We start from the raw sequence: 19,477 nt of genomic DNA, 5'->3' as shown, positions 1-19,477 counted from the left end.
GGAGATGAGATTAAGATGGTGGAATAGAAGGACTGGAGCTCAACTTCTCTCCTAAAAACAGCAAAATTCACAACTAAGGGCTGTGCAATCTTCATGCAAATGGACCAGAAACCTTAAAAAAGATATCCTACACCAGAAGAAAAAGAGGAGGCCACATTAAGAGGTAGGAGGGGTGATTTTGTGATATAAACAACCCCATACCTCCCAAGAGGGAAGCCCCACAGGCTGGAAACTAACTGGTTCACAGAGACTCACCTGCAGGAGTGAGAGTTCTGAGTCCCACATCAAATTCTCACATGTGGGGATCTGGCACTGAGAAAAAGAGCCCCTGGAGCAGCTGGCATTGAAGGCCAGTGGGGCTTGTGTGCAGGAGCTCCACAGGACTGGGGGAAACGGAGACCCCATTCTTAAAAGGCACACATAGACTTTCACATGCACTGGGTCCCAGGGCAAAGCAAAGTCTCCACAGGAATCTCGGTCAAACCTGACTGCAGTTCTTAGAGGACCTCCTGGGAAAACAGGGGTGAATGTGGCTTGTTGTGAGGGAAGAACATTGAGAGCAAAGCTCTTGGGAATATTCAGCAGCTGCCTTTCTCTGGAGGTGGCCATTTGGGGAAAATGTGGCCCCACCCATCAGTCAGTGCTGAGAAGCCCCAGGGAAAACAACAATCCAGGTGGGATCACAGCCCTGCCCCTCAGTAAACAGGCTACCTAAACACCCCGCAGGCACACAGATGCCTCTAATCCCATCCAGAGACTAAGCCCCACCCACAAGAGGGATTGGAATCAGCTCCACCTACCAGTGGGCAGGAATCAGCCCCTCCCATCAAGAAGTCTACAGCAAGCCCTCATTCAGACTTCAGCCACAAGGGGGGCAGACACCAGAAATAAGAGAGGCTACAACTCTAGTATCTGTAAAAATATCACCACACCAAAAACCTATAAAAATGAAAAGACAGAGAACTATAACTCAGATGAGGGAGAAAGGAAAAACCCCAGAAAATCAGCTAAGTGATGAGGAGATTCTCGGCCTCCAGGAAAAAGACTTTAGACTGTTGATGCTAAAGATGATGCAAGACATTGGAAATAAACTGGAAGCAGAGATGCATAACTTACAGGAAACACTGACCAAAGAGATACAAGATATAAAACTTAAACAGGAAGAGATGCAAAATACAATCACTGAAATAAAAAATTCACTAGAAGCAGCTTACAGAATAATACAGGAGGCAGAAGAAAGAATAAGCGAGGTGGAGGGCAGATTAGTGGAAATTATCGTTGCAGAACAGAAAAGAGAAAAAAGATTGAAAACAACTGAAGAGAGTCTCAGAGAACTCTGGAACAATGTTCAACACACCAATATCCGCATTATAGGGGTGCCAGAAGGAGAAGAGCGAGAGAAGGGGGCCAAAAAAATATTCCAAGAGATAATAGCCGAACACTTGTCTCACATGGGAAAGGATCCACTCACTCAAATCCAGGAAGCACAATGAGTACCATGTAAAATAAACCCAAGGAGGAATACACCGAGACACATATTAATCAAACTAACCAAAATTAAAGACAAAGAGAAAATCTTGAAAGCAGCTAGGGAAAAGAAACAAATAACATACAAGGGAAACCCAATAAGGCTATCAGCAGATTTTTCAGCAGAAACTGCAGGCCAGAAGGGAGTGGCATGATATACTTAACGTGATGAAAGGAAAAAACCTCCAACCAAGATTACTTGAACCAGCAAGGCTCTCATTCTGATTTGAAGGAGAAATCAAAACCTTCACAGATAAGCAAAAGTTGAGAGAATTCAGCAATACTAAACCAGCCTTCCAACAAATACTAGAGGAACTTCTCTAGGCAGAAAAGACAAGTGATCAACAAGTAACAAAAATTCCACAAATGACAAGGCTCACCAGTAAACGTATACGTACAGTAAAGATATGAAATCATCCATGCATAATTATACCACCAAAATCAGAAATCGTGAGAAGAGGTGGGTACAAATGCAGGACACTGGGGATGAACTTGCAATTAAGAGAACAACAACTTAACACAATCTCATATACATATAGACTCTTACATCAAAACTTCAGAATAACTGCAAACCAAAAATCTACAGCGGATACACAAAAAACAGCTCAAATACAACACTAAAGACAGTTATCAAACCAGAAGAGGAGAGAACAAGAGAAGAAGGGAAGAAAAAAGAGCAACAAAAACAAATCCAAAGCAATGAATAAAATGGCAATAAGAACATACATGTCAATAATTACCTTACATGTTAATGGACTAAACGCTGCAACCAAAAGACATAGACTAGATGAATGGATACAAAAACAAGACCCATATATATGCTGTCTTCAAGAGACCCACTTCACTTCTAGGGACACATACAAATTGAAAGTGAGAGGATGGAAGAAAATATCTCATGCAAACGGGGATCAAAATCAAGCTGGGGTAGCAATACTCATATCAGACAAAATAGACTTCAAAATTAATAATATTTTAAGGGACAAAGAAGGTCATTACATAATGATCAAAGGATCAATTGAAGAAGAAGATATAATAATTTTAAATATCTAGACACCCAACATAGGTTCACCACAATGTATAAGGCAACTGCTAACAACCTTAAAAGGACAAATCGACGATAACACAATCATAGTGGGGGACATTAACAACACACTTCCAGCAATGGACAGATCAACCAGACATAAAATCAATAAGGAAACACAGTCCCTGAATGAAGCATTAAACCAGATGGACTTAATAGATATTTATAGGACATTCCATCCAAAAGCAACAAAGTACACATTCTTCTCAAGTGCACATGGAACATTCTCTAAGATTGATCACATCCTGGGCTAGAAATCCAACCTTGATAACTTTAGGAAAATTGAAATCATATCAAGCATCTTTTCTGAGCACAAGGCTATACAACTGGAAATCAACAATAAGAAAAAATATGCAAAAAACACAAACATGTGGAGACTAAACAACATGCTACTAAAAAACCAATGGATCACTGAATAAATCAAAGAGGAAATTAAAAAACACCTAGAAGCAAATGAGAACAAAGATACAACACTCCAAAACCTATGGGATGGAGCAAAAGCCATTCTAAGAGGAAACTTTAAAGCAATACTAGGCCACCTCAGGAAACAATAAAAAGCTCAAATAATCAAGTTAACATTACATCTAAAGCAGCTCGAGAGAACAGACAAGACCTAAAGTTAGTAGAAGGAAAGAAATCAGAGGAGAAATCAATGAAATCAAAACGAAGAAAACCATAGAAAAGACCCAATGACATGAAAAGCAGGTTCTTTGAAAAGAGCAACAAAATCGATAAGTCTTTAGCCAGACTTCTCAAGAAAAAAAGAGAGAAGACTCAAATCAATAAAATTAGAAATGAAAAAGGAGAAGTAACAACAGACATCACAGAAATACAAAGGATCATAAGAGACTACTATATGCAACTATACACCAATAAAATGGAAAACCTAGAAGAAATGGACAAATTCTTAGAAAGGTACAATCTTCCAAGACTAAACCAAGATGAAATAGAAAAGATGAATGAACCAATCACAAGAACTGGAATTGAACCTGTGATGTTAAAACTTCCAACAAACAAAAGTCCAGGACCAGATGGCTTCACAGGAGAATTCTATGAAACATTTAGAGAAGAGCTAACACCTCTCCTTCTGAAACTATTTCAAAAAATTGCAGAGGAAGGGATACTCCCAAACTCATTCTATGAGGCCACCATCACCCTGATACCAAAAACAGACAAAGATACGAAAAAAAAAAAAAGAAAACTACAGGCCAATTTTACTGATGAACTTCGATGCAAAAATCCTCAACAAAATACTAGCAAACTACATCCAACAATACCTTAAAAGGATTGTACATCACGATCAAGTGGGATTTATCCCAGGGATGCAAGGGTTCTTCAATATCCACAAATCCATCAGTGTGATACACCACATTAACAGACTGAAGAATAAAAACTATATGATCCTCTTAATGGACATGGAAAATGCCTTTGACAAAATCCAACACCCATTTCTGATAAAAACCCTTCAGAAAGTGGGCATAGAGGGAAGCTACCTCAACATAATAAAGGCCATATATGACAAACCCACAGCAAACATCATTCTCAATGGCAAAAAGCTGAAAGAATTCCCACTGAGATCAGGAACAAGACAAGGATGTCCCCTCTCGCCACTACTCTTCAACATAGTTTTGGAAGTCCTAGCCATGGCAATCAGAGAAGTAAAAGAAATAAAAGGAATCCAGATTGGAAAGGAAGAAGTAAAACTATCACTATTTGCAGATGACATGATACTATACCTATAGAATCCTAAAGACTCTACCAGGAAACTGTTAGAGCTCATCCATGAATGTGGCAAAGTCGCAGGATACAAAATTAATACACAGAAATCAACAGCATTTCTATATACTAACAATGAATGATCAGAAAGAGAAATTAGGGAAGCAATCCCGTTCACTATTGCATCCAAAAGAATAACATACCTAGGAATAAACCTACCTAAAGAGACAAAAGACCTGTACTCTGAAAACTATAAGATGCTGATGAAAGAAATCAAAGAGGACACAAATAGATGGAAAGGCATACCATGCTCTTGAATTGGAAGAGTCAATATTGTCAAAATGACTATACTACCTAAGGCAATCTACAGATTCAATGCAATCCCTATCAAATTACCAAGGACGTTTTTCACAGAACTCAAACAAAATATTTTAAAGTTTGTTTGGAAGCACAAAAGACCCAGAAGAGCCAAAGACATCCTGAAAAAGAAAAATGGAGCTGGAGAAATCAGGATCGCAGATTTCAGACTCTACTAGAAAGCAACAATCATCAAAACCATATGGTACTGGCACAGACACAGAAATACATAGATCAGTGGAACAGGATAGAAAGCCCAGAATGAAACCCACACACCTACAGCCAACTAATCTATGGCAAAGGAGGCAAGAATATACAATGGAGAAAGGACATCTTGTTCAATAAGTGGTGCTAGGAAAACTGGACAGCCATATGGAAAAGAATGAAATTACAACACTCCCTAACACCATACACAAAAATAAACTCAAAATGAGTTAAAGACCTAGATATAAGAACAGACATTATAAAACTCTTAGAGGAAAACATAGGCCAAACATTCTCTGACATAAATGACATCAACATCTTCTCAGATGCACCTCTTAGAGTATTGACAATAAAAACAAAAATAAACAAATGGGACCTAATCAAACTTAAAAGTTTCTGCACAACAAAGGAAACCGTAAACAACATGAAAAGGCGACCCACCGAATGGGAGAAAATCTTTGCAAGTGAATCAACTGACAAGGGATTCATCTCCAAAATTTATAAACACCTTCTACAGCTCCATACCAAAAAAACAAAAAACCCCATCAAAAAATGGGCAAAAGATCTAAACAGACAGTTCTCCAAAGAAGAGAAACACGGGAAAAGATGTTCAACATCACTCATTCTTAGAGAAATGCAAATAAAAAACACTCTGAATACCACCTTACACCAGCCAGAATGGCCATCATCAAAAAGTCTACAAACAATAAGTGGTGGAGAGGGTGTGGAGAAAAAGGAACCCTAGTACACTGTTGGTGGGAATTTACATTGGTGCAACCACTGTGGAAACCACTGAGGAATGGAGATTCCTCAGAAAACTAAACACAGAACTACCATTTGACCCATCAGTCCCACTCCTGGGCATCTATCCAGAGAAAACCATGACTCGCAAAGACACATACACTCTGGTGTTCATTGCAGCGCTATTTGCAACAGCCAAGACATGGAAACAACCTCAATGTCCATTGATGGAGGAGTGGATCAAGAAGATATTGTACATATACACAATGGAATATTACTCAGCCATTAAAAGGAATGAAATACCAGCATTTTTAGCAACATGGATGGACCTAGAAATTGCCATGCTAAGTGAAGTCAGCCATACAATGAGACACCAACATCAAATGCTTTCACTGACATGTAGAATCTGAAAAAAGGACAGACCAAACTTCTTTGCAGAGCAGATGCTGACTCACAGACTTTTAAAAACTTATGGTCACTGGAGGAGACAGTTTGGGGGGTGGGGGGATGTGCTTGGGTTATGGGATGTAAATCCTGTGAAATTGGATTGTTATAATCATTATACAACTACAGATGTGATAAATTCATTTGAGTAATAACAAAAATGAAATACTAAAAGGGCTCCCCTAAATAAAAAAGAGATGAGAAAACATAGGATGGAATAAGTCACACTTGGAAAGTAATCACTTAAATAAGGCAGTACACAGATCTAAGAGGAAAAAACAAAACCTGTTGTAAAAGTGACAATGAACCAAGGAACAGCAAAAGAATAAACATGAAGATGTTTAAAAAAGTACATCAAATCATAAAATGTGGGGAAGAAGAGTAATATAAATCTAGACTCTTATTTTTCCTTTTTAGGGCCATGCCCATGGCATATGGAAGCTCCCAGGCTAGGGGCCTAATCAGAGCTAAAGCTGCCGGACTATGCCACAACCACAGCAATGCAGGATCTGTGCTGCATCTGCAACCTACACCACAGCTTATGGCAATGGTGGATCCCCCACCCTCTGATGGAGGTCAGTGACCAAACCTGCACCCTCATGGATACTAGCTGGATTCATTTCTGCTGTGCCAGAACAACCAAGACTCTTTTTTTTTAAAGAACGTTTTTGAGCCTATATGACTGTCAGGCTAAAGTGAGTAGATATAGGAAGGGGTTAACACACTCAAAAAGCAGGGCAACCACAAATCAAAACCAAATACATTCACAAAAACTAAAAAGAAGAGGACACAAACATAGAATAAAAGGAAATCACCCAACAGAAGAAAAGAAAGGAACAAAGGAGAAACATAGAATCAACTGGAAAATAAGGTTTAAAATGGCAATAAATACATTTTGATGAATAATTACCTTAAATGTCAATGGATTGAATGTTCCAATCAAAAGATATAGAGTGGATGACTGGATGAAAAAACAAGAGTCTACAATATGCTGCCTGCAAGAGACTCATGTTTGGGCAAAGCACATTTATAAATTGAAAAGGAACTGAAAAAGATATTTTGTCTGAGATGAGTATTGCAACTCCTGCTTTTCTTTTGCAATACTCATCTCAGACAAAATAGACTTTAAAATGAAGGCTGAAAAGAAAAAGCACACTTTAACAATAAAAGGATCCATTGAAGAAGAGGATATTATACTCATCAATATATATGTCCCTAATATAGCAGCACCCAAATACATAATACATATTACATAACAGAAATCAAAGGAGAAATTGATGGGAATACAATAATGGTAGGGGACTTTAACACCCCACACACATCAATGGATAGATCCTCTAGACAGAAAATCAGTAAGGCAACAGAGATGTTAAATGACACAACAAAAAATTTACACTTAATTGACATATTCAGGACATTACATCCAAAAAATCAGAATATACATTCTTTTCAAGTACACATGGAACATTCTCAAGGATTGACCACATCCTGGGGCATAAAATTAACCTTGAAAAATTTAAGAATATAATAATTATTTCAAGTATCTTCTCTGACCACAATGGCATGAAACTAGAAATCAATTATGGGAAAAGAAATGATAAAAAACTGACTACATGGAAACTAAACAACATGCTACTAAAAAACCAGTTGTTCAATGAGGAAATCAAAAGTGAAATAAAAAAATCCCTCTAGACAGATGATAAGGAAAACACAGCCATTCAAAATGTATTGCATGCCACAAAAGCAGTGCTTAGAGTGAAGTTCATAACAGACTTGCTCAAAAAAGAAGAAAAATCCCAAATCAACAATTTAACCTATCATCTAAAAGAATTAGAAAAAGAAGAACAAATAAAACCTAATGTCAGGAGAAGGAAGGAAATCATGAAGATCAGAGAGGAAATCAATAAAATAGAGATCCAAAAAAACAACAGAAAAACATCAATAAAACCTAGAGCTGGTTCTTTGAAAGGGTAAACGAAATTGACAAACCTCTAGCCAGACTCACCAAGAAGAGGCAAGAAAAAACTCAAACAAAATAAAAAAGGAAAAAAGGAAAAATCTCAACAGATACTGCAGAAATAAACAAAAAAACATAAGAGAATACTATGAACAATTATATGCCAACAAATTTGACAACCTAGAAAAAATGGACAACTTTCCTGAGACATACAGCCCACCAAAACTGAATGAAGAAGAAATAGATCAACTGAACAGACTGATCACTAGAAATGAAATTGAATATGTAATAAAAATACTTCCTACAAACAAAAGTTCAGGACAAGATGGCTTCACAGGCAAATTCTTCCAAACATACAAAGAAGAACTTAAACCCATCCTTCTTAAAATTTTCCAAATGGTTGAAAATGAAGAAATTATCCCAAATACATTTTATGAAGGTACCATAACCCTAATACCAAAACCAGACAAAGATACTACCAAAAAAGAAAATTACAAGTCAATATCTTTGATGAATATGGACACAAAAATTATCAACAAAATTTTATCCAACCAAATACAACATATAAAAAAGATTATCCACCACAACCTAGTGGGATTCATCCCAAGTTCACAAGGATGGTTCAACATATGCAAATCAATCAACGTCATACACCACATTAACAAAAGAAAAGTCAAAACACACATGATCATTTCAATAGATGCAGGAAAAGCATTTGACAAAATACAGCATCCATTCATGATAAAAAAAAAATCTTACTAAAGTGTGTATAGAGGGAACATACCTTAACATAACAAAAGCCATTCATGACAAATCCACAGCCAATATAATACTCAATGGAGAAAAGCTGAAAGCCTTCCCACTCAATGTGGAATAAGACAAGGATGCCCACTCCCACAACTTTTATTCAACATAGCACTGAAAGTCCTAGGCATAGCAATCAGACAAACAAAAGAAATAAATGGTATCCAAATTGGAAGAGAATAGGTAAAATTATTATTCTATGTAGATGACATGATACTACATATAGAAAACCTTAAAGACTCCATGCAAAAACTACTTGAACTGATCATGAATTCAGCAAAGTATCAGGATAGAAGAAGATTAACATTCAGAAATCAGTTGCATTTCTATATATTGAATATTAGAAAAGGAATATAAAAATACAATACCTTTTAAATCGCACCTCCAAAAACTAAATACCTAAGAGTAAACCTGACCAAGGAGGTAAAAGACTTCTCTGCTGAAAACTACAATACAATAATCAAGGAAATTAAAGATGATTCAAAGAAATGGAAAGATATTCCATGGTCCTGGATTGGAAGAATCAATACTGTTAAAATGGCCATACCACCCAAAGCAATCTACAGATACAATGCAAGCCCTATCAAATCACCCATGACATTTTTCATAGAACTAGAACAATCAAATAAAAGACCCAGAATTGCCAAAGCAATAGTGAGGAACAAAAGCCAAGCAGGAGGTATAACTCTCCCAGACTTCTGACAATATTACAAAGCTATAGTAATCAAGACAGTGTGGTACTGGTACAAAAATAGACATACAGACCAATGGAACAGAATAGAGAACCCAGAAATAAACCCAGACACCTGTGGTCAATTTATCTTTGACAAAGAAGGCAAGAATAGAAAATGGGGAAAAGTCTCTTCAGCAAGTGGTACTGGAAACACTGGACAGTTACATGTAAATCAACAAAACTAGAAGACACCCTCACACCATGCACAAAAATAAACTCAAAATGGCTTAAAGACTTAAACATAAGACAAGACACCATCAAACTCCTAAAAGAGAACAAAGGGAAAACATTCTCTGACATCAACTATACAAATGTTTTCTTAGGTCTCCCAAAGCAATGGAAATAAAAACTAAAATAAACTAATGGGGCCTAATCAAATGGACAAGCTTTTGCACAGCATGGAAAACCTTAAATAAAAACCAAAAAGACAACCTATGGAATGAGAGAAAGTAGTTTCAAATAATGCAACTGACAAGGGCTTAATCTCCAAGATATACAAATAATTCATATGACACAACAGCAAAAACAAACAACCCAACAGAAAAATGGGCAGAAGACCTAAATTGACATTTCTCCAAAGAAGACATACACATGGCCAACAGGCACATTAAAAAGTGCTCAACATCAATAATTATCAGAGAAATGTAAATCAAAACTACAATGAGGTACCACTTCACACTGGTCAGAATGGCCATCATTAGTAAGTCTACAAATAAAAAATGCTGGAGAGAGTGTGGAGAAAAGGCAAGCCTCCTACACTGTTGGTGGGAATGTAAATTGGTACAACCACTATGGAAAACAGTATAGAAAGCTAAATATAGAACTACCACATAATCCAGTAATCCCACTCCTGCACATATATCTGGACAAAACTTTCATTGAAAAATATACATGCACCCCTATGTTCATTGCAACACTATTCGCAATAGCCAAGACATGGAAACAACCTAAATGTCCATAAACAGCTGAATAGATTAAGAAGATGTAGGGTACATATATACACAATGGAATACTCCTTAGCCATAAAAAGAACAAAATAATGCCATTTGTTGCAACATGGATGGAACTAGAGATTCTCATACTAGGTGAAGTAGGTCAGAAAGAGAAAGACATATGCCATATGATATTACTTATATGTGGAATCTAATATATGGCACAATGAACCTATCTATAGAAAAGAAAGAAACTTGTGGACATGAAGAACAGACTTGTGGTTGCTGAGGGGGAGGGGAAGGGGGAGGGGAAGAAAATGGGACGGACTGGGAGTTTGGGGTTAGTAGATGCAAATTATTGCATTTGGAGTGAATAAGCAGTGAGGTTCTGCTGTATAGCACAGGGAACTGTATCTAATCATTTGTGGTGGAACATGATGGGGAATAATGTGAGAAAAAGAAAATATATGTATGTGTTTGTGTGTGTGTGTGTGTGTATACCTGGGCCATTTTGCTAAACAGCAGAAATTGACATTATAAATCAAATATAATAATAAAATTTTAGAAAAAGGAAGATTAGAGGAAAATGATGATTTAGCTTTGCAGGTACACCCCAGTAGGAAATCTCAACAAGCAGAGGTCTATCATGGGATGAAGATTAGGTGAAATATATGAGTTAAATATACAGATTTACGAGTGTTTCAAAGTACAAAAACAGATGGCTACTAAAACCAGGGAGAAATGCAAAGCAGGAAGTAAGGACAGTTCCCTTATGAAATTTGATATTCAAAATTTGACAGAAGAGTAGAAAATGAAGAAGACAATCCTTTTTGTCAAGATAAACACTGCCCTATCTTTAGAAATGCTGAAACCTCAACCTTTCTACTTTAAAAAATATATATAATGGACTTTAGTTTTAGAGCAGTTTTAGATTTACAGAAAAATTGAGTAGTTAATTGAGTTCCCACATGCCTTTCCTCCTTCAGTTAATGAAACATAGAGGTCATTGGACTGAAGTGGTTTTAATGCTGTTTCAATCTTTCTATCTTTTGGTTAGAGATCATGAAACAAAACAGGCAAAATAGGAGCCGAACATTTTTTGGTAGGGACTATAAACTACACATGAATTAGACTGAACTCTGATTTACAAAAGCACTGTCTAAAGAAACTCTGGGTATTATTAGATTTGATACTCTTTAGAGTGAAGTGGTTGTACATATATGTTAATTCTGCCTTCTGTCTATTCATCATACTTAGTGCATATCTGCAAAGCACATTCTAATCTTTCAATCACTCCAATTTCTGAGTTTAAAAATACACACACACAAAAAAAAAGCCAATGTGCCTTTTAGGAATATCAGTATTTTCTAATAATGAAATACAATAGATATATATTTTAACATGACACATCCATTCAAATTGAACTCTCTCTACAAGGTCAATCAATAAAAGCGTACTTTAAAGAAATTAAGTTTATACACCAGTTTTTATGAGACAGAACAGTAGGTATGCTGTCTGGGGACATTTAAGTTTGAGAACATGCAGCATTTACTTGCTCTATAATAAATTTAATTTTAAAACACCATAGAGATTATCAAGGTAATAAATTAACATTTATTAAAATATATTTAAATACTTAATGGAATATTTTCTAAAATTGAGGCTGAAGAAATCTCAACATGAAGTAAGATGTCTCAGGAATAAATTCTACTGCAACTGGAATTATACAGCATTCAAATATTTCTCTTGTATACCATGATTTTATTTTAGGTGTTTTATTATATATATATAATTTTAAACAATTCTATAGAAGTCATTAAAGTTTTCTTATTATAATACCATTATGTATGATTCATAAATCATTTTTTTCTACAACACACTCAGGATATAGGATTTTAATGACATGATTTTTTTTTCAACCTCAGACAGTTTGATAGATTTTCCAGGAAAGCTGCAATGCTAAACCTTTTTACTCTGCACATTTCCATATATAATTATGGTTATCAATCTTTAATAAATGAATAATGTTATAGAACTGTTAAATTAATTCTCAGTTTCACAAGAATGGCAACACCCATCTTGGCTGACTACTTCAAAATCTAATTCTATTATCTGGATCTTGGTTCTAACACACCAAGTTGGGCCTTTATCTCTCATTTGTCACCTTTAATTTACTCACTGCAGTATGAATGATTGAACTCTTATTTTTACCTGGTATTTAATATCTTCCATTTATCTCTGAAAAACTTCCAAGCAAGGTCTCGGCCATGTGGATTTCGAGCTACATGGATTATCACATCAATTGCATCTTGATCCAGCACCACCTCAGAATTCAGTGATAGATTTAAAAGCCTTTAAAGGATAGAATTGTGGAGGAATTTTAGTACAATAACAAATAACTTTTATTAATTTACCAAAATTACATGGTTTAATTTATCAAAGTCTTCAAAGAATAGTCCAGTGTAAACTTTAGTAATATAAATTTATCAATAGAACATTTTATGTTTATAAAAGGAGGAATATCAAATTCATAGTATTTTAATTCATATATGTGTGTGTATAATATATATATGTATATTTTTGGGGCCCACACCTGTGGCATATGGAAGTTTCCAGGCTAGGGGCTGAATCAGAACTTCAGCTGCCAGGCTACGCCATAGCCACAGCAACACCATATCAGAGCCACATCTGTGACTTTACACTGTAACTCACAGCAATGCCAGATCCTTAACCCACTGAGTGGGGCCAGGGATCTAACTCGCATCCTAATGAATACTGGTCAGGTTCATTAACAGCTGAGCCACAACAAGAACTCCCTTAATTAATATATTAATTAAAGTCTTAAAAAAATTGTGGGTGGAGAAAACACAATTCTGGTTTGATGATGCCAACTCACTTTAAAAATCTTTTAAATAAATATTTTTATAATGAAATATTGTCATATATATGAAAAATATATAAAATACTTTTAAACAAAGGTATACCTTTCAAATCAATAAGATTTAGTCATATTAACATGGCAGTTTTCCTTAGTTCTAGAAAGACATATTTTAGCATAACTAGCATATATTTAAGGACATAAAAACAAGTTCAGAATGGTTTAACAGAGAATACTCTTATTACACAACTTTTAAAAATTAAGTAACCCACCTATTTAATAAATTCCTGTCATCACTGCAAGTTAAAGCTTCCAACAATATCTTCTTTTCAGAAACGGCCGTGGTGGAGTGGAATTTCATCCATATGAATTCCCAGACATCCTCATCTAGTAGTGAAACTCCTGTACAGTAGACGATGTCTCTAACATTTAGTGGTATTCTAAAGAAGCAACCCATGGTGGTTTTCTGTTAATTAAAAGCTTCGTAGTATTGAAAATAAAGACAGATGCTGCTTTACTACAGTCAATTTTTAAAAAGATGGTTTTGTTAATTAGATTTACCTGAAATCTAATAATACTACATAGTAATAATATTCAAAAATGTTGGTGACTAAATGAATTTTAAAAAGTATTTTATTTAAAGACAGTTTTGAATGTAATTTTTCTGTTGTCAAACTATATAAACAAAAGTCAGAATATAAAGGTTTAAAAAAATACAGAGTGCAGAAAAAAAAATAGAGTGCCTTATATTTCCACCAACATTAATATATTTATCAACCCCAAATTTTTGTCCTATAATTGTTAGGCCCAAGAATGACAAGAAAGTACTGGATTAAGAAACTGACTAATCTGGATTAAGTAGAAACATCTCTTAAAATCTCTGACAATTTTTTCTAAAATTATTTTTTTCATATATCTCTCCAAATTTTGGAACCTAGATTATTAATATAGATAATAAACTCATCATAAGTAGTCAATTTTAAGAAAGTACTTTTCCCCTATGTTCATAAAAATATAAATAGACTATAAAAATAGACTAAATTTTGACTTCAACTCCACACTAAATGATACAGTGAGAAACGACAGTGGATTTATTTAGTCTTGGCTATTTATAACCTGTAAATTCTCATGTGTACTTTCCTGTAGCAATTTTTTACTAAATATTGTTTTTTCAAGTTTTGATATATACCCAACATTAAAAAAAAAAAGTCAGCTCTCTGAAAGATCCAATACTTTAATTAAAAATGCATTTCGGCTGTGCATAATATTTAACAACCTAATGTTCAAATTTCTCATTTATAATTTGATTATGGCTACCAATGAGAAGTGTTTTCTCTGGATACCAAAACAATCCCTTTTAAATATTTAGGAACTTGAGGGTTAAAACGCCACTTTGGTTAGAGGACTATTTGGAAAATAGGAGGAAGCACATGAATCACGTCCAGTAAGATCATCTTCATGTTCTTTTAAGCACCTAAGTAGGCTATAATAAGGATACTGAGGATTGTGTATCAGGATAGCAAATGTGTAGAGTTGCTAGTGCTATCATACAAAATTCATGGTTCCCAGAAATGGCTAAAATTATACTTTTCTGTCTCTTCCTACCAATAATTAAAGTGTTTGGAGAAAAGTTATTTTAACCTTGCTGACCGAAGCTTTTTTCCTTTGTGGCATTTGAAGGCAAGAATTTTATCTGTTTGTTTGATTTATTTCGTTTTTGAAGAAACAAAAGGAATACAGACATCAGAGGACAGAAAATAGCTTCACATCTTTCCTCTGTCTTCCCTCTTAGCCCTGGAACCCTTTGAAGAAAGTACCAATAAGAGTCTTCCCACTGGTTGGTGAAACATTCTTCTCCCTGCTCTGTTTATGACTAGCTTGCTCACAGTGCATCTGAAATCACTAAGGAAAACATCCATTTTGAAGAGTGTATAGGTCCCAGTAGATACCACATAAGATTACAAAAATGCCTCCATTCTTAATAACTACAAAAAGAGAGTCTACAAATCTAATCATTCTTTAAATAAACAGCCAGAAAAGAGGAGTCTTTTCCTCCAAATCTTACACGGTACAGAGCACAACGTTATTATTGTCATGATTTTGGCCAAGAGATCATTATAAAAATTTGCAAGTAACAATAAAATGTCTCTTTAAGTCATGAACTGATAGATCAATGCATATCAGACCTAAGAGTAATGGATTAATTTCTAAAAGAAATTCCTTAGGCAATTAATACACAAAAGAGTTCAGGGATGGAGCCCAGTGAATTAGGTTTGTTACTGTCTATGAAACTAATCTCCAATGTTTAACAGAAAAGGCATACAAAAATAAAGGAAAAGAAAAAAAGAAAAAAGAAAAATCATTTAACCTATGTTCCTTAAAAATCACTTGATTGTCATATGCTATAGTCATTAACAATAGCCCTTATATTTATAATTCAGTAGTTGCTATTGGCTGATGCTGAACTGTGCAAGATGCATATACAAATGAATAAATGGATTGGTCAGTCTGAAGCCTTGGACACTAGCTAAAGGGACATCAGAAGTAGAAAAACTGTTATTTAGTCTCTACGATTATATGATGATATCTGTATTATAAACTTCTGTTTTGCAGGAGAAGAAACTTTTATGAAAGAGCATATTTTGCACTATAGCAACAGTATAGCAAGTCGAGAACCAGGATGACCTATACATGAAAGTCTTTCCAATTTTTATTGGTTTCGCAATAGCCAAAGGTGATAAAAGATACATAGATTTCTACTAGTAGTAATAATCAGTTAATAGTCACTCAGAGCTAACTTTTGTTGTTCAATAAAACATGAACTTATAGTAAGTAAAAACAATGAAAAAATTTTTATAAATATATGTGTATATATATATCTCCTTTGAGAGGGTATTATCACCAACCCTGGGCATAACTAGTAGCCTGCATCTAACCTATCATTCCCTTAGTGCTGAACTGGCCACAGACGTCACCTCCACCCCCGTTTTTCATTACTCTTTTTAATCCATAGTTTAATCAGTCACCTTTGAGAAACATCCAACATAGGCAAAAATAGTTTTCCAACAGTAAGCATCCATTCTGTTAGCCAGAATTGAATGATACTTGTTAAAACACAGCCTCTGGGTGACTGAAAGGACACAGGCAAGGGGTGAATTTAAGAAGCTGCTGTACGATCAGCCAGTCATACACAGACCAAGAGAAGGAATCTTGCAAGGCACCTAACAACGAAGTGCTGGATGGAAGGACAAAGACCCCATCTTGAAGGAACCTAAGAAAAGCGGTCCTGGGCAATGGAGGCTTTTGAAAGCAAAGCTGTCCAGAATAGTGGCAGATTCTGTTTTTGAAGCTGCAGCCCCAAACCAAGAGAAAAGAGCACAGAATTTGGATGTGCTCTTCAAGAAACTGCAAGTTGAGTTTCAGCTCATGAATAGTTGTCCCCCTGTGCATAGCAGATATATCAAATTTGATTACTATGAAAATGAGACTCATGTATGTTTACATATATAATCTGAAGCCCCTTGATAGTCCATTGAAAAATAGCCCTCAGTCTCAGCTACAAATCCCCAGGCTCTCAGGAAAGAAATGGCTGTGTTAGCAAATGCTGGGGGTATACCTCTCTTAAGACTCCTAAGGCTCCTTAGAACAAGGGCAGAGTGGATTAGTCTGAAAATACCTCTCTGATTTCTCTATCATCTCTTCCCAACCCATCAGCTCCTCGTCTTCCTTACCCACCCGCCAGATAAAGAATCCATGTATAGTTCACAAGATTCTTTGTACTCATCACTGAAAATAAAACAATATTGGTGAGCAATGAATTTGCCAAGGTCCCTTGATTCCCAATGATTTCCATTGTTAACGAAACCCCCTTTGGTTGCTAAATTTGTAAAGAAGTTCTAATAACATTTTAGCAAAATGATTGCTCTGGGGACAGTTTAAGATCTCTTTGTATAAACCAAAGTCATTAGGAACAAATGAAAAAGCTCATTTGTTTGTAAAGCATGAGCTGAAAAACCCACAGAACCCATAGTTATGAATAGTACAAATGAGTCCTGTGAGATTGTTGATATTAGGATTACAGGTAGACAGGGCCTCTTCTCGTGAACATGGAAATTGTTTATGAAAGTGTGACTATCCCCACGGTCATTTCTCTTTAACTGCTGCCTCAAAAGTAAATCTTTTAGTGGAATTTTACATTGCGGGAAGGAAAGCTGTGCTTGTTTTTCTCTAGGTATGGTATATGATATAGACAGGAGCAATGAGCTAGTCTTTCCTAAGCTGCCATCCTACAGGATGAATGGGATAACGCTTAGCCAAAAGGAAGCACCTTTATCTCTTTAGGATACTAACATTGCAGAAATGATTACCTAACTAGTGTATCTTGGAACTATATTTCATGCTACTCTCATATTAAATAGCATGATGACAGAGCTCATGATAAAAGTATGATAGAGTATGATGACAGAGTATGATAAAAGTTTTGAAAGCATAAAATTTATTTTTGTATTTTTGGCAATATGTTTAATCCTTTTTACCTCTGCCGAAGCAAATACCTAAAAACTAAAAGTTTGGGGCTGGAAGTTTAAAAATTAAGTAGGGGGACAATTAAAGACACACATCTTTTAGGAAAAAAAATTTACTGAGTTAAATAATCATGATGATGTAGTGGGATTAATAGTTTAAATCACAGTAAATTGGTACTTTAGTTATTAAATGGAAAATTGTGAAGGATATTGGTAAATTAAAATAAATAACTAGGACATTTTCCAAAGATTTTGCTATGAAAGTTTTCATTACTGCATTGTTTTTTAAGGTGAAAAACAAGGCCTCATCTAACAATGAAGAACTGGTTTAAGATATAAATAGCAACTAAGAACGGTATTGCAGATTTATATTTAATGATATCGAAAAATATATTATTTAATTTGATGAAATATATTATTAGGGACAGAGTATAACATTAATATAATATCACTGTGTTAAATTTAAAGGAAAATATTATTTATGTTGGAAGATTTTTGAAAGGATAAACAGGAGAATATTAACATTAGCCTCTAGGTTTGGGGATTATAGGTAACTAGTCTTTCCTTTTTTAAATCACATATCTCAAATTTAATAACAATAACTTTTACAGTTACTTTAAAAATAAATACATAATCACATTTTTAAAGATAAAATTCTGTTACTATTAGAATAAAATATATCCCAATACAAAAATGCTATTGAAGAATATATAGAAATAATTCTGATATAGTTAAAATATCTCCCAGAGGAAAATTATACTTGCCAAAGGAAAAAAAAATCACACTATTTTAAAATACAAATTTTGATGCTTACTCATGATACAAGTCTATTTCTAAGCAGGTTCTCAGTAGACCTAATTTGGCCAGTAACTGCCTCTAGGACTGGGCATGTCAAGGTCATTGCTTTGGGCTTCATTTTTTATCTTAATTGGACAAAACTAAAGTACATGTGTTCTCAGATCCTGTCCCTGTGTCCTGTTCTGTTAGTACAAGCGTCTCTTTATTAGCAAGTATATTAACATTGAAATGTGGATTTTAATTATTTTCAAAGTCAATGAAAAAAGTTTTATCAAATCACGAGACTCTCAAATAACACCTCTTTCTTTCAGTGGGACTACACATGCCATTGATATAGAGTGTGGCCTACCATTTAATTATTTTTAACTAATTTGAAGTTAATTACATCATTTGAAATACGATTTCCCTACTCTAACTAAAAATTAAAAGGCAGCTTTGGTTTCAGCTTCCTTGCCAACACTCTGAATCTTGCTCTGCCTTGTAAGTACAAGCACTTTTACCTCTTTCAAAGCAGACAATCCTTGACTTTAAAATATCACACTGGAAAATAACCTGCATTTACAAAGGCTGACCCTACTCTGTTCCCATCTCTCATTCTATCTGCTTTCCTTGGTCTCTTGGCTGCTGCTCAGAAAGTCATCTTGAATAAAAGTTAAAGATATTTAGAAGGAATGTGTGACTTTTTACACATACCTGTCTGTCTCCTCATCTGCAAAATGTGAATATTAATTCCTTACAGGGTTCTCACAATGATTAAGTGAAATAACTTTTCATTTGATAGT

The 19,477-nt window shown here is 35.1% G+C and overlaps 1 protein-coding gene across 1 annotated transcript in view; it reads right to left on the bottom strand.

Moving 5' to 3' along the window:
* TRHDE (thyrotropin releasing hormone degrading enzyme) overlaps nucleotides 1-19,477 on the bottom strand; it is a 382,857-nt gene that overhangs the window by 17,468 nt on the left and 345,912 nt on the right. The window contains exons 16-17 of the mRNA XM_047787208.1: nucleotides 13,647-13,814; nucleotides 12,708-12,848 (exon numbers count right to left, since the gene is read on the bottom strand). Of these exons, the coding sequence (XP_047643164.1) occupies nucleotides 12,708-12,848; nucleotides 13,647-13,814 (309 nt within the window). The remainder of the gene's footprint in view (nucleotides 1-12,707; nucleotides 12,849-13,646; nucleotides 13,815-19,477) is intronic.

The sequence above is a fragment of the Phacochoerus africanus genome, chromosome 7, assembly GCF_016906955.1.
Source record: "Phacochoerus africanus isolate WHEZ1 chromosome 7, ROS_Pafr_v1, whole genome shotgun sequence".
Taxonomy (NCBI): Eukaryota; Metazoa; Chordata; class Mammalia; order Artiodactyla; family Suidae; genus Phacochoerus; species Phacochoerus africanus.
This window is presented reverse-complemented; position numbering and strand designations above follow the sequence as displayed.